Source organism: Amblyomma mixtum, chromosome 2 (assembly GCF_055824585.1).
Source record: "Amblyomma mixtum isolate Tamu chromosome 2, ASM5582458v1, whole genome shotgun sequence".
Taxonomy (NCBI): Eukaryota; Metazoa; Arthropoda; class Arachnida; order Ixodida; family Ixodidae; genus Amblyomma; species Amblyomma mixtum.
The window spans coordinates 19945733-19961844 of NC_143013.1; the positions used below are offsets into that span (position 1 = coordinate 19945733).

Sequence of the window (16112 nt, forward strand, 5' to 3'; positions counted from 1 at the left end):
AAGCACTCGTACGATCGCTGCTCCTTTTGAGACTCTCCGCCCACTTGAAGGCGCCTCCAGGTAATCGTACTACGCGGCATCAGTCGAACGCAGCGAACAGCAAAACGCGTCCTCTGTCGGCTTCTTCAAGAATCCTTTTACGTCAAGAAGCTGGGAATCAAGGCTCGGTTATACTGAATGCAAGTCCTCGCTTCGCGCTGAAATCAAGCATTGTGTTCTTTGGATTTCAGAAGTGTAGCGTGTTCCTGTACCATGCCGGCTACCTTGGGAGTTAATTGGTTTCAAAGCAGCTTTCGCATCACCCGGTAACTCCGCTGCTACCGTACTTTAATAAATGTCTCCCACGTAATTCCCTTCGCAGCCTGTGAACCGTGAAGCGGCCCATTTTCTTTTTAGTTTCTGGCGCCGTTAGAACCAAAACTTGAACACACGTTCCTCTTTTGTATTGCAAATCTCTGACAAAGGCAATTAGTTTATTGCTATTGAATCACAAGCGGATCCAAGTCTGGGCTTTCTACTACACATTCAAGTGTATAGCGTTTGTTTATTACTTATTATTTTATTCGACCCGCCCCGGTGTTTCTGTGGTTAGGGCTTTCAGCTGCTAAACCCGAGGACGCAAATTCGATCCCAGCCGCGGGGGCTTGATATCGACCACCTGGGTTTCTTTAACGCGCACTTAAATAGGTTTGTCATGGGCGCCTTCCATTTCGTATCCACCGAAACGCGGTCGATATCAGTCAGCAGTTCTTCTCTACATTGTCCTCCATAGACCATGTTTCGCTTTGCAAAGTTAAACCCCATATGCCATATTCCATTGTAATTTTCTTCTTTCACACATTAAGAATCCCTTCAGAACTGTTACAAAACTAGTAGTCTTGTCATGACAAAGGAATTAAATATCGGAAGTACGGCGCATTAAGCATGCTCTACACGATGCTGACAGTGCTTACAGCTCCAACAAGAAATGACGTATCGAATAGTAACATTGTTCTTTAGTTTGCAAATTGGCCGTTTTCAAAATTAGCTTTCGCACAGAAACGACATGGTCGTCTGTGCCAGCAGAGAGCAAAAACAAGATGGATCTAGCAGGCAAGCTCAAAAGCTGTCGCAGGCAGTTCACGCCCGCAATTCTGTTAGAGGCGTTGAAAGACCAACTATAATCACCTTCCCGTTTCCGCACCAGAAGCTTACATTGTGAAACTACTTTTCAAGCGCATGGACAGCAGGTGTCCCTCTTGAATCACTTCCATTCGTTTTCGATATTGACAAAGAAAAAAAAATGGAACACCTTGGGCACCGAACGTGCCTCAATAAAGCCATCATGAGAATTTTTGATGACTCATACTGAGTGTAAAAGGATTTCTGCCCCTCGTTTTTTTACTATTATTCCAAGGCTTTTCAGTTGACTGCATGAAATAGTGTCATTGGCGCAGACAGAACCACAGTTTCTTGACTGGAATCCTTTAGCTTTGTGTATTGCTTTGCCTTTTATTTTTGTCGTTGAAGCTGGGGCAGTGCGCAGCGCAAAAGAAAGGTCAGAGGTCGCCGCGACAGAACTCTTTGGCGATGACGACAAAGCAGGAAATAGAAACGTTTCAATTCACCGCGCAGCTACTTCGGTTGCGTTCTTTTCGATTTTATTCGTTACGTTTTCTTCAAAATGCAAGTAAGCTGAACAGAGGCGGCAATTGCTGAAGACTGGAGAAACTTAGCCTTAGGAAGAAAAAGAGCTGCTTTTCCGGTGTATCTAAAGATCTAAAGAATTTTTTTTTTCTCACGGCTGCTCCAAGCCTCGCCCACCTCTTCCCTCGTTACCATTTACCACCGTGCGGTTACCTGCTTATCTTTCACGTGTATATCGCTTAGCTTCTTCCGCGGTTTCTTGGGATATACTTCGGAAACCGCAACACCATACATATTTCAACAGTAAAGATTATCAGGTTACGTGCTGCCGAAACACCGTCCAAACGTAACTCGCGTTGTCTTTTTAAGCCAGTCACGTGCGCCTCGCCCTAATTCACTGAGAGGTCAAATTCCATTTGGTACAGCCTTTATCAAAAGTAACCAGGCTGCACGTTTTTGTTCTCAGTCGTACATTAAAGCTATTATGCCAGCCCTCAAGCTCTAAGCCTCTGTAAGATAAGAAGAAACCCTGTTCTCACCTTCAAAGAACTTTTTGATCTTTAGGGAAGCCGTGAGGGCTCTGTTATACGAATGCGAAGCAAACCATGGAGCCTGGTTACTTTTGACAAAGGCTGTACGTGGTGAATGACCTGCTTATAAAAATTCTTTCAATGACTGTCCTCACTGAATGCGAGAACAATCGTACACTTGACCATTCGTCCTAAAAGTCTTCTTGCAATGTTTTTTTTATTGATTAGCCAAGAAACGAAGGTATCCAGTGCTGCAGCCCTACAAAAAAAAAATTATGAGGTTTCTGCAGAATTCTTGTTACTCAATCGCTTCCCATAAAGCATACTTTCTGTGGCGTTTTTGAAGATCTTGACGTGGAGCTTTTTACTTGTCGCGCAATGAGGTTTCTCTTACGGCTGACAATGTATATTTCAAGGCCAAATGTCGGGCTAAATGGCTAAACCAAAACTGTAACAGCTTTCGCTGTTTAATGCGCTAAGGCGTTAAGCTTAGCTCTACAAAATTGCCTCACTTTCCTATTCTATCCTAGGGCAATAGCAATATTCCCGACATGCCTCAATGTCGTCGGCACACTCACAGGCTTTGAACATGCCCGCGATCCCACGGGTTACTGGTAAAAGCTCAAAATTTTGCTCTGCATGTGCCTTAAATTGCTGCGGAGAGATGGGAGAACGAGACTAAATCCCTGGTGTAAACTTCAATCTGCCTAGGCGTGAGAACTCTCCCTTGGCGTCGTGTGGCCGGAATGCTTCTGTCCTAGTGTTTGTGTGTCGTCCTAGATGGCGTCACTTCCTCCATGAATGGTGAGAGTGGACGCAGTAGGGGTTAGCCGTGACTGAAATGGCGTTATGATGAAGGTGAGGGAACTGTTCCACGAAAGGTACCTTTCATGCAACGGGCGAGTTTTTTGCGATGTATGTGGAAACGTGAGCCAATATTGTTACCGGCTTGTTCAAAGCATTGACCAAACTTGGTGAGTGATCAGAATAGTGATCGAAGTGGTGCCGCAACTGCTCAGATATTGAACATTGCTACCTGTGCAAAAGTATTTTACACTCTAGTGAGCTTTACCATAAGGTGCTTCTCAGCAGCTACTCTTGCGCACTTAAGAAGAAATGTATTGGAAAGCGGTGAGATTAAAAAAAAAAGTGTTTCTCCTTCGCATAATATTATGGCGCTAACACACTGCTTGCCTAGTGGTGCCAACAAGAATGTCTGGTACTTCGAGGCGTAGAGAAAACACCTGGTGAAAACCAGGTGTTTTCACCCCCCCCCCCCCCCCCCCCCCCCCCCCCCCCGCCTCCCTCCATATCCATATCACACCCCCTTGGAAAAATGTTGCTACCAATTAGTTTTTCTTGGTTTATGAAATGGTAAAAGGCAGCGCATCAATACAAGCTTAATTTTCTAAAGCAAGCTACCTGTATTACCGAGCGCTACACTCGACCGTGTTCCACGATTGGCTGTCACTGCGATCAGAACTGCGATCAGCGAATGTATATTTTAACTTCCCGAATATTCGAGAGTGTAAGAGAACGCTTTAAGTTTTTTTACAATATTTATGCAGAGAAACTTCGCATATATGAATGATTATTTGATTCAAACTAGTAAATAAAAGTACAAGAGGAGCTGACATAAAAAAGTAACTAGAATGCTTTCAATTCTGCTAAGGTATCAAACTTCGTAGATACTTCCAAAGATATACAAATACTGTTCATGTAGAAGGTAAAGCCGTAACTCGAAGAAACAACGTGGCGGGACTCGGAGGGAAGCAGTTGTACTGGCAGCTCCAGGTGGCAAGTCTTTCCGCTACGACCAGAGGCTAATTACTCCCGGGTGGACAGCTGGAGCTTTCTTTATGAGACAGGCAAGAAGGCTCTGAGGAAACAGGGGGACTCGGGAGACAGCCGGGAATTGTATGGAGATGTGTGTACCGGGGTTGTCCCTTCGCCTGCAGCCAAAATTCGTTCGATGTACGCCGAAAAAGTAGTGATCCCACGCTGCCGCCGCAGTCAATGGACCGAGGTCAGCGACCGCGCGGACGCCCAGACCATAGAAGACACCTTGAGCCGACGGCCCAAGACAAAAATAAAACAAGAACAACTTCTCGTATCCACCTGTCTCCACCGTCTGGCTTGGGCAGCATTGCAAAAGAAACTTGTTTTGTTGTTGTTTTTTTACTTCCTCCTTCCTTGCGGTTCTCTGAGCAAACATCAGCAGAGCCACTTCGTGTATTTTGCTACTGTCAGCAATCAAATGTTCAACGTTCGTACTTTGCTAGAACTGTTTGCGCCATGATTCGCTTGGTTTGTTCAGTGACGGTTTGCTTTGATGCGGCAACATCCGTAGTTGCAATTTTCTCCTGTTCAGTCGCATATAGTTAAATCGATTTTTAAACTCATGTATGTCTTACTTGTTTTATTACGACTGCATGCTCTCAACTTGTAAGAAGCCTTCTACAGTGAGCACTGTCACGTATTTGTTGTATTTGTTGCAGACTAATACCCCGTGCCTAAATAAAAGATACCCTATTTGTGTCTGTGTGTGCAACAGCCATGCATCTTTTTAGAAGGTTTATGATGTCGAAGGGACAAGATGTCACGTCATACGATAACAAAACATCGATGCGAATACGATTTGTTATTACTGATTTTATCTGACGTCAGGCTACGAAAGAAAGGTGTATCGTTACATCGCGTGGTCTGTCAACGAATATACGTCTGCTAGCAGTGACAACACGGCATTATTCATTTGCAACACTGCTTCAACCGATGCGTGAGGGCCATCAATCGTCTGAGAAGCTAAATACACAGAGCGATTCTTCTGGCCGCATGATTTCTTCATTTTCTTGTAGTTTTCGGATCCCTATGTCATGTCCGCCGACTGGCTTTTACAAAAAGAAAAGGGTCAGAAATAAGCTGAGCTCGTGTGAACCCTTCGCGGGACAATTGTGAGTCAGCAGTTCTTAACTAGGCAAAATGGGGCTTACCTGTTACGGCAGCCGACAATCAATCAACTCGTCCGATTGCACGGATTTTCATGTGGCCGAGCCTATGCTCTCATTCGTGCTCGCGCGTGTTTGCAGTGTCCGCGTTTTTTTTTTTTTTCGTCTGTGATGGGTTTTTTAGTGTTTGGCCGCGTCGTCGCGTGCATTAAATGTCTGTGTCAATACTTGACGTCCACGTTCCTTACACGTGCGACTAACCAGCCTCACATGGAAAGCGCGACATCACCGGTAATAAGACAAAGCTGAGAAGCCGAGAATAGGCGAGGACTCAACGTAGACATGGCATATAAGCTACGTCACCATTGCTGCCACACGACTGCTTACTACTGATGTAACAAAACGAATGCATAAGGGTTTGTTTAATGGCAGTGCTCACTGTGCATACATGGCAACAAAACGGCACAACACACAAGCATTCCTGCAATGGAGAAATTGAGACACAGCACGGTTTAGGCCTGATATTTTCTTTGAATTCTTCATTTATATGCATGCTGAGAGAATCCAAAATCATTATGTGTCACTTGTATTCAGTAAGATTACCTATTTATATTTCATAAGAGATGAAAGTAATATAAAATATTACAGGCTGGTGCGGTAATTATTTGTCTTGTGTAAAGTTTTGCGTGGTGCTGTACGGAGATATTATTTGTGCTGACAAGACTTGCAGACGAGACTACATGTTCTGACGCATAAGAACTGATAAGCGTAATCTGCTTCATTACTTACAACCTATGCATCGCGTGCTAACTGTCCATCGAACAAGCACAACGTTCGCAGAAAGATCAAATTTATTTTTTTATATTTACATTAGGATAAGCTTTAAATTTTAATTTGCATGGCGCGCTGTCTATACTGCTGCCTTAAGCGCCGAGCTGATTTTCAGGAAGTTAATGCAACACACTGGCACAATGCAGGCTGCGCGGAAATAGTTGGTTATCTATTCCGCAGTCTGAGGCCATGACCTGCATATTCGCTCAAAGCAATAAAGTACGATGTTATAAAAGGTTGTTTTCGTTGACGAAACCAATTTATCAAAAATGTGCCTTGCGGCACTGCATACTACCTGCACGGAAACTTACTCCTGAAGGTATCGAAAGTAGTTACTTAAGTCAGCTTACCTGTAGGATGAGTAGGTATGCGAAGAAGCCATTCTTACGGCACGTAGGAGGCCTGCGGTATGGTACTCAAGAAACGTTGGGAATGTCAGATGCACCAAATGACTAATATTGAAAAAGAATATAACCGGTCATTAACATTTAACGGTTAACTATGCAGCAGATTTGTCAATTAAAGGGCAAAGACAGAGCTTTTGTGTGTCTGTTTTCTTTCTTTTTCTGTTTTTTCCTTGGGGGGGGGGGGGGGGGGGGGGGCTTGGAAGAGGCTTACGGGCCTAGTAATCATGAAAATGAGCTCAAAACGCCAGTACGCAGCGTTATAAATTCTTTACGAACGATTCCATACCGACAATTTAGGTCTCGGTCGATGCCAGCACTGAAGTGTACTTTGAATCCATGGTCGACCAGCCAACTACCACATTCCTGATGACGCAAACGTTGTCGGCAAGCACTGCTTGTTCCTTTGAGCAACCACTGGGATCGGTGACGTCAAAATGATTAGGACAAATGCTTATTGACGTCTCTTGATGAGGGTGGTAATTAAGAATGGCTCCTTGGTTAACATTCAAAATCATATTAAATTACACTCCATTCAACACCTGCGATTGAGACTTACTATAACGCATCCTCTTGCGCCTATTAAACTAATCGTATCGTTTGTTTGCGTTCGAACTTTTGTGTCTGTATCCCTTAATGAAGGCTGAAATTATTTTCAGAAGACGAAAGAGAATTTTGCCACCTAACTATGGCATACTGCATCGCAAAAGTATGACACTACGTTTTTACAAAACAAAAGGGTGAGGTTTTGTCAGTTGCGTTTGTAGGTTAGATAACAAATTAATTTAGTAATGTCAAAGAGGCAGGACGAATTCCACATTCATGCTATGCGTAAGGCTCTACCGAAGAATAGAAATGCCAGCCGTCAGGAATAGTTGGTGTACATTAGTACATGATGTTGCAGTTTTTCTCACACTCGTCACGGGATCTACAAGCAGTTACGCACCGAAACTAAATATCCATTGGACACAGAGCTCTGTAGAAGCGGGCAGTAACGTGCCCGGTATACATAGACGGACTGCACTAATGCCAAAGTTGCCGCCAGGCTGGAGACCAGGAATTACCATATCCACTTATCGCATCCTCCTCCGACATGCATTGCAGAAACTACGTGCGGACCACTGTCATGGCCCTCGTTGCTGCACGTGCAACGCATAGCATAGCAGATTGTATAGTTATCGAGCATTCACAATGAAATGGCAACGCCACTTTGTCCACGCTAACTCACGATAAATATTCCAGCCAATCACATAACGTCCGCTCGCAACTCAGCTTCGGAGGCTGTATCCCCGCAACTAACGTATTAAAGCTTCTTCTTTCTTAATTTTTTGTTGTTTCGCATCCGCTGTGGTGGCTCGGTGGCTTTAGCGTTCGGCTATTGGTCGCAGGATCGTGGGATCGAATCCCGGCCGCGGCGGTCGCATTTCGATAGACGCGAAATGCAGAAGCGCCCGTGGCCCGTGCGATGTCAGCGCTCGTTAAAGATTCCCGGCTGTTCTAAATTAACCTGGAGCGCTCCGCTACGGCGTCCCTCAGAGCTCACCATGCGTCGCTTGTAAACCTTAAACCCCACACACACATTTTTTTTCTTTCTTGCGTGCTATACCTCCCAAAGGGTCAGTATCATAAGCTGCAAGCATACAAGGCGTCCAAGCTCACAGCGTTGCCAAACACAGAGGACAAAAAATCGCCGCATGAACAGCCAGGCGTCAGTGGCCTGCGACGAAAACGCTCTGATTCGCAGGCTTTCCCTTTCAGCACAACGTCAGGACCATCCGGGATCGACATTGCTAGCAAAGTCTTTCCAGGAATGGCTGTTTTACTTTCTCGAAACCATGTTAACCTTTTAGCGTTATTCTTGGCAGTTCCTTTTATGAACACTAAGTAGAACGAGTAAACACGAAAAAAATTGTTGTAAGGACGCAAAATTGGCATTTTCGCGTTGGTTTTCCGTGGATTGTTTCTGTGCCCTGCGCCTTACAGACCACGGAGGGAAGGTACAACAAAAAGTCATTGATCGTTATAAGGTGCATTTTTTAAACTGACACAGTTACAGAAAGTAATAATAGACGTTAAAACTTCTTCATGTTTCTTTTCATAGTTTTGTTTTTCGAGACTATAACAGCCACGTCGTTGCTATAGCTGCCGGCATTCTTCACCGCAAGGCATTAACTCTGCAAAAGAAAAAAGAAAAGCGTTCAACACGTCTGCTCACAGCTTGGACTTAAACAAACTTATCACTAGCTTACCGCTATCGCATGGTCATACGAATGAAATAAAAAAAAAAGCTGAAAACTTTGGCAAAATTTCAGGCGCCAGCTAGGCTTAAAGTAAAAACAGGTTTCCAGCGAGCTTCTCTTCAAATACCTTTCCAGCAGCGAGACTTCTTTCTGCTGGAATCATTCATGGGTCATTTAGCAGTGGCAAAGAAATTCGTGTGAAAATGTTGCGGTCCCTCTCGAAGTTCAATGCAGTTTTTAAAACATCGATGAAAAGAAGACAGCCATAGAGTTGTGTGCGGTCGTCCAGGAGCAAAAGTGTGTTTTTTTTTTTTTTTACAGTGTGTAGTGGTGTTTGAGGCATTTTTGGAGACTGCGTTAGAACTTTCAATGGCGTCGTTGAGCAATTGATTTCTAGAAAGATTTTTCACCTTGGAATCTTCTGAATGGCGCCTAATGTCGCGGTTGAACGGGTCGTGCCGCACGTATAACAGGCCCTTTCGACGTCAAGAAAGAACTGATTCAAGAGCAAAGGTATAAAAATGAACACGTGCCGATTGTGACGCGAACAGAGCGGATTGTGAACGGATTGTGACGCGAATGTTCGGCAGAAAAACGTGCCAAGAGCCTTAGATGCTTTTTCAATTTTTTATTATTCATTTCCATATCAGACCGGTAGTATCAGATTGGCAGAAGGGCAGTAGCTAACAAACAGCATTTCTCAAGTTTTGGAATGCTGAATAAAGCTTTAACGCCTGGCGTTTAACTAACAGCGTTGGTCTGGAAGCCAGCAACGATGCCTAACTTGCTGTAGCAGTAACCAAAAAAGAAAAAGGACGCATCGCTAACAACTAACAGATCACGACGCTTCAGCGTAATCACACTGTTCCTGCCCTTCCAATAACCGACGTCTAATAAAAGAAAGGAATTTTTTAAGACTTAACTCAAACCACGAAATAAACTGACAATCGTTTGCCTTCGACACGAACTGCCTGGGGCATATTCATGCGTTCGTCTGGCGCATCCGACAACATATACTGTTTTCAGGACAAATTGTTAAGACAAGATGTAAAGCCAGAAACATAAAATGCAGTAAAACTATTAAACTAAACGCATGATTAAAACCAAGTACACACCTCGAGGACACAAAAGGCGCGAACAGCACTGAGCCGCCTTCATTTCTTCTTAGGTTTTCTCTGGCCTCACACTCTCGACTCACGGCGAGGTGCTTGAGGAGCGACTGCATTTCCCTGCAGTGCGGCTCGCCTGGCTGCCGTTATCGAGTGCGTCAAAAGCCACGCGCCAGCGATGCCCACAGTCAGAGATCCCACGGTCACCGCGGACAGCACGCTGACTAACACCGAGTTCTCTCGCATCATATTAGTCACCGCCCTCAAACAGCCTTCCGTGTATATCACACGCGTGACCGATTCGAGGGGCTTCTTTTTCGTGTCCGTCAGACCGTAGCCGCACATGACGTTCGGCAAGCGGCCGGGATTCCGACAGCACGAGTACGGCACGCCGCATCGTTCGCGGCTGGGATTCCACACCGTGCAGTTAAAGTAGGGGTTGTGCTGCCAGTCCATGTAGCCCCGGGACGAGATGCCGCAGCACCGAAGGGAAGACTGGAGCGTGTTGATGAGGTTCTCCATGTCTGGGTCGTCCCTGTAGATGACGATGGCTCGCCGCAGAATTGTCTCGAGGCGAGAGCTCCGGGGCGGACTGTAGTTAGACCAGAGGAAGCCAAGAATGGCTACCAGGACTGCGGTGACCACGATGCCCGACAGGAAGAAGCCGTAGAGGCGCAGGAGACGCGTGTTTTCGCGAAGAGCCCCGACGCAGCCGAGTCCGGCGATTAGGAAGACGAGGCAGCCGACGACGATGAAGAAGACGGCGGGGTCGAAGGTCAGGTCGATGTAACGGCGAAGAATTCGCACTTTGACCGTGAACAGGTATACACCCATGAGCAAGGTGGTGCATCCGAAGAACCAGTAGATGAAGTTCATCAGGAAGAGTATCGCCTTCAGGAGGACGTGAACGGACATGGTGACCGATCTGTCGCGAAGAAGCACTGACACTCTGCTTCGCCGTGCTTTCTTAACCACTTTGAATTATTTCTGAGCGTTATAGTGAAAGACAGCGCTTGTACAGTGAGCATGCGCGTTTCTTCTGTTGCTCGCATGCCGGTCGTCTGCTTACTCGTTGCTTTATCTTCACTGTTGCCGTTGTTCCTAACGAATGACACATGTGATCGGTACGCTTCCTATCGCCGAGTTCTGCTGGAAAGGTCGGACCGCTTGCGGCAATCTTTTGTTTTTCCACTCGTTATTTCCTCGAAATGCTCAAAACGGAACAAAGATATCAGAACTGGTTATAGCACTTGAAAGTGATGCGGCAATCATACGTATTTACACATGCCGACAGCGCACACTTCGCATGGCGAAACGCATAACTGTTCAGAAGTTCACACGTGCGTGATTTGCGTCATCCGAAATTGAAAAATCCCAGTGAAACAAACGCGGAAGTTTGATTTTTGTTTTTTTACGCTAATGAGTCTTCTTATACGACGGGCATGGTCAAGAATTAGGATAAGCGAAGCCAAGGGCGTTGTACAAAGTTATTCCTCGTTCTCCATGTTGTAGAATGTAAAATTTTAGTGAGGTTCTAAAAATAGAAACGGACGTCGCTAAGTTGCAAGGCACGCCCAGGAAGTGCCGTCCGGTGCTGTCACTTATTTCTTATCTCACGCAGCAGAAAGATTTACTAAACAACACTGCAGCTGAGCAGCTTCTAACTACAAATAAAAGCATTAATTAGCCAAAATATGTTTTCTTTAATAAGTCTGCGATTCATTGAGCGTGTAAGTGTCCGGCGTGCGTGAATTCTTAAAGACTTCGATCCATTCATGTTAATTTTGGGAAATAGGGCGTTCTAAGCAAGACCTACTGAACTACAGACCTGCACACATGGCGGGGTCCTATGGAGCAGCGTGCCCCAACTTTCGTTAGCTTTTTGGCCGTTGAGGGCGCTCAATTGTTCTGTTCGTCTGCTATGATCATCATCATCGTTTGCCATTTTGTGCACGCTGTTTGATACATTTGTTTTGTCTTTCTCTGCTATCTTAACATCAGCAATGAAAATAGCCATAATAACGACTTTTTTCGCTCTAGAAAAACGTAAAAATCGTCTTCCTTTTTGTCCGCTTTCTTTTCGTCTGCACCACCGTGCCTAGCATAGATAAATGGATGATAATAATTACGTGGACAAACGAAAAAACTGCCTTGTTTGAGATATAGTGATGTAGGGGGTCATTTACTTAACAGGTATATACTAGCGCCACGCCGCCCGTAATGTTTTTATCCTAGCGGCAAAAATCATGTAACTGGAACATGCGCGCTGGAGCAGGGCCATCTGTGCAGGTCTGTAGTTCAGTAGGTCTTGGTTCTAAGTATACACACACATATTATGAGATTTTTCTTCATAGTATAACATAAAGCGTGTCCGAAGAGAATATCATAAGTTTCGAACGACTTCAAGCACCATCATTATCTGTCGAATCACTTGACGCATGACATTATCTTAGCCGCCAGCAAGCTCCGTTCGAGTCCATAAAAAAAATTAAAGAAAAAAACAGCAGTGAGCGCGAGTAAAAACTGACGGTTCATGACGTCACGCACCAGAGAGCCTGACTCGAGGAGTCTCCGCGAACGCGTTCTCTACGCTCGAAGTCTCTCTAGAGAGAGACAGCAGAGGGCCCCGCGTCGCAGAGTGCTCCATGCCAACTTAAAGCATCATTTCAGGAAACATTCGATATGCATCATGAAACACGATCAGATCTCGAGAGCGTAAACTGAGAGTCGCTGGCTGTGTCTTTTCTTCAGACTTTTACTTCGTATATTTCAAGCATTATAATCTTCTGTCGCTATGTAAGTATACACGCAGAGTGAAATAAGCGTACCGACGCCCAGTATCTGCACGGTTTTCGTTTTGCTGCGGCGTTCCTTTGATAAATTGTGATGGCTGTGAGCACCACTGCTCGGAAGCCCTTCGTGTGGGCGGGGGCTTCGAGACGCTTCGTGCAATAAAATCAAGAAATAAGACATTTAGTCGAGACGAAAGCGTCGTTCGTGCGCACGGCATATAAAGACCGCGGCGCGAGGTCCGATTTTTTTTTTCTATTCGTTTCATGTAGTTGCACGCATGTGACGCACCAACAAAAAAAACGATAGCTATACATATTGGCAGAAGCTATCGCGGTGTTGTGCCAGGCCTCTAGCAGATCCTGCTCCCGCAGTTCTTTTGGAGCTCGAGAAACAAACAGATAATGAAGCCCTACGATCGGCGCTGGCATGCGCGACGTTTCCGCTCATTACGGACATCGTCAAAGCTACACTCTGAAAACAAATACGCGTATACGGGAGTAATAGCTTACTCCCTTTTTACTTCTTTCTGTTTTGAGTGTAACAAAGTAAAACTGTGTGTCGGCAAAAGCATTGTTTGTTTATGGTAGGCGCTTTGAAATATACCAAAGAAAAACGCTTCCAGACTGCCGGTAATGAATTGATGGTACTCCCGATTAAAGCGAAGGTTTCGCAGGTACACAGAAGACAAGCTAAGGAGGGCGCTATCTGCTGATTTCAGTCACGGATAGTGTTTAAGTATGCGGAGAAGGAGAGAGAGGGAGAGAATAAACATTTCTTGCGTAAAGGAGAACGGAGTGTATGGTGGGACTATGCCAGGACTATGCCAGGACTATGCGGAGAGGGAGGACGGCAACAAGCAATTGAAAAAATTGCACCAACCTTCGGAGCGCTTACTTGGACGTCTATACTTGGGTATTACAGCTTTCACAGGGCGCCTGGGTAATTTTGACGTCCTAAACGCCACATCGTAAATGTGGTTCCAGTTTCCATTCCGGCACACGGAACAATCAAGTAAGAAAGTTAGTGCAAGAAATTTACATCTAGTAATCCGACTCCGGCAGGTAATTGAGGGCTGCGTCAATTCACCTGTCAATTTTGCAATCTTTTTAGCAGAAGTAATGTTCTGAGAAAAAATCTAATGGGTAATTTCGTAGTATGACTTTCTGATGTAGCCTACATTTCGTACTTCAAAATTAATCAACTCGAGTTTATTTTTTAACGCTGTGCACAATGCTGATGGCCTCCCAGGCGAAACTCTGTCAGCACAGCTAGACTAGGTCAGAGAACTATTTTGACGGCGGTGACGTTATAGACATAATACAACGATCAGAATAACATGAGCTTTGGCTAGTTAAAAATAAAGTACGGTGAGCTACAAACAAAACAGCTACAACTGTTTCAGTTATTTTACACTGAGGCTCAATATTCTCAAAAAGCATTTTCAAAAGCATGATTAACGCGACAACAGCAAAAAAAAAGAAAATAGTAGTGAACAGACAAATAAGTAGAGCAAATAAGTAAACAGAACCAGTTAAATATCTTTTTAAGCTTGTTCAGTAGTAACTGAAAAACTATTGAACAAGCTGAATAAAGCTAAATGCTTGAAAAATATAATTTGTGTAAGGTCGCTGCTCAAACCCTTCCTGAGATTTCCGGGTTTGGTGTGTATGAATTTGCAACGCAAGAATACACACTTTTCTAAGAATCTGCTGCTGCTGTTTGTTTCAAAAACGTAGTAGATAAAACGGATAGTAATTTTAAAGCTGCTTTATACTTATTAATTCGTGCTGAGCAAGCAGTCCTTGCGTGGGGTTGTAGTACGGGAGGTTACTAAAGCAGACGACAGCTTTCTTTTCAAGCCTGTGTCGTACAATTTTTTTTTTATTTAGTAGTCGTGTCCCAAATTGGCATGCAATAATTAAGATGTGACCGAAAGCCTGAGTGGTAGGTTTGAAGTTTCATATTAGCCGAGAAAATGTCTCGATTCCGATGCACTAAGCCAACAGCAACACCACATGAACCTTTAGACCGTGAGTAGGGTCGTGCGAGACCCAGGAGGCCTGCGGGCGTCGAATTCTCTTCTAAATATTGTTTTTCTTTCCATCCAACAGCAGAAGATAGCTTTTTGGCTCATTGCTCAGCTTGAGAGCAACAGCTTATGAGGTGCGAATACCACTCCCAAGAAACCTGGTCTTCGACTACAGTCGAAATTCGCTGTAACGAAGAGGTTTATAACGAAATAATGGATATAACGAAGGACTGAATGACGATTCCTCTTGGAAACTCTGTCAATACGAGCTATAATGAACCTGCGGTTATAAAGAAGTAATCGCCGGGCCTTTTCAACTTCGTTACAATGAGATTGAACTGTATGTCGATGTGCCACATCTTAACATGCAATAGTTAAGATGTGACCGAAAGAGTGAGTGGTAGGTTTGAAGTTTCGTATTAGCCGGGAAAATATTTCGATTTCGATGCAGTATGCCAACAGCAGGAGATAGCTTTTCGGCTCATTGCTCAACTTGAGAGCACCAGCCTATGCGGTGCGAATACCACTTCCAAAAAACCCGGTGCTCTTCGACTACAGTCGAACTTCGTTATAACGAAATAATGGATATAACGAAGGAATTAATGACGATTGCCCTTGAAAAGCTCTGTCAGCGTGAGCTATAATGAAGCTACGGTTATAACGAAGTAATCGGCGGGCCCCTTCAACTTCGTTACAATGAGATTCAACTGTACATCAATGTGTGAGGTGCCCAAGCACCTTTTTCTTGTGGCCGACGCCCAAAGTTTTAAGCAACGCTTTACAAGTAACTGGTTACTCGTAGTCAATTGCATTTTCTTTTAACTTTGTAATTTACTGATTACTCTTTTCAAACGGTAACGCTCCTGGTAATTTGTTTACTTTTTTCTGTACTTGATGGCTGGTAACCAGCTACTTGCGAAGTGATAACATTAGGAGGGTCATAAAAGCGAGAACTGTCCGATGGAGTCGGCGTCGGTGTCTGTGAAGCCTCCACCTGCTAGGTGGTGTTTAGATAGATTTTTCCTCTCTCAGCAGTCTCCCTGACTCTTACCCTTTTCACCTCTCCACATGTAGTGAAAAATGCGACGCCGCATGAAGAATGACTCAGAAAAAATGAAAACTACGAAGAAAATGGCTCAGGCAACAGCAGTCCTCCGCATTCACTCAGTTGGCCAATGGATCGCGTGTTTATGAGGGTCATAGGCCGGTTGTCCGTAACTTGCTGATAAAGTCAAGGTGGTCGTGGAAGGCAGGCAAATATAGGCGACACAGAGCTGCCTTCCATATACCTTGCAAGAGCTGCGGCTTCAGGGATTGGGCGGAATTTCGTGCACCGAGTTTGGCGACGCTGGCGAATTAGTTCATCAAGCGTATTTAATTGCGCCTTGACTTGGAGGACGTGAATGGGGGTAAGTACGGGCAGACCCATAATAACACGTTTTGCTGCTCGATTGATAGATTTCAAGCGACCTCACTCGGCGCGTGTCATATGTTGGAAGTGGGCTGCTATATCAATCTTGGCTGCAGCACAGAGCGTGTGAGGAGGCGGGCGATGGTGGACGTGGCACCCTCTGATTCTGAGAAATCCGACCGATGAGACGCAGC

At 44.8% G+C, this 16112-nt stretch overlaps 1 protein-coding gene across 1 annotated transcript; it reads right to left on the minus strand.

Annotated features, from left to right (window-relative positions):
• Window positions 1–9757: 9757 nt before the first annotated feature.
• Window positions 9758–10600, minus strand: LOC149358594 (tetraspanin-33-like). The gene has a single exon (XM_089567568.1). It carries the CDS (start codon window positions 10598–10600, stop codon window positions 9758–9760), a length of 843 nt encoding a protein of 280 aa, XP_089423694.1.
• Between the last annotated feature and the right edge of the window lie 5512 nt (window positions 10601–16112).

Excerpts from the sequence above, each read along its gene's own strand:
- LOC149358594 (XM_089567568.1), bottom strand. The coding sequence starts at position 10,600 with ATGTCCGTTCACGTCCTCCTGAAGGCGATACTCTTCCTGATGAACTTC.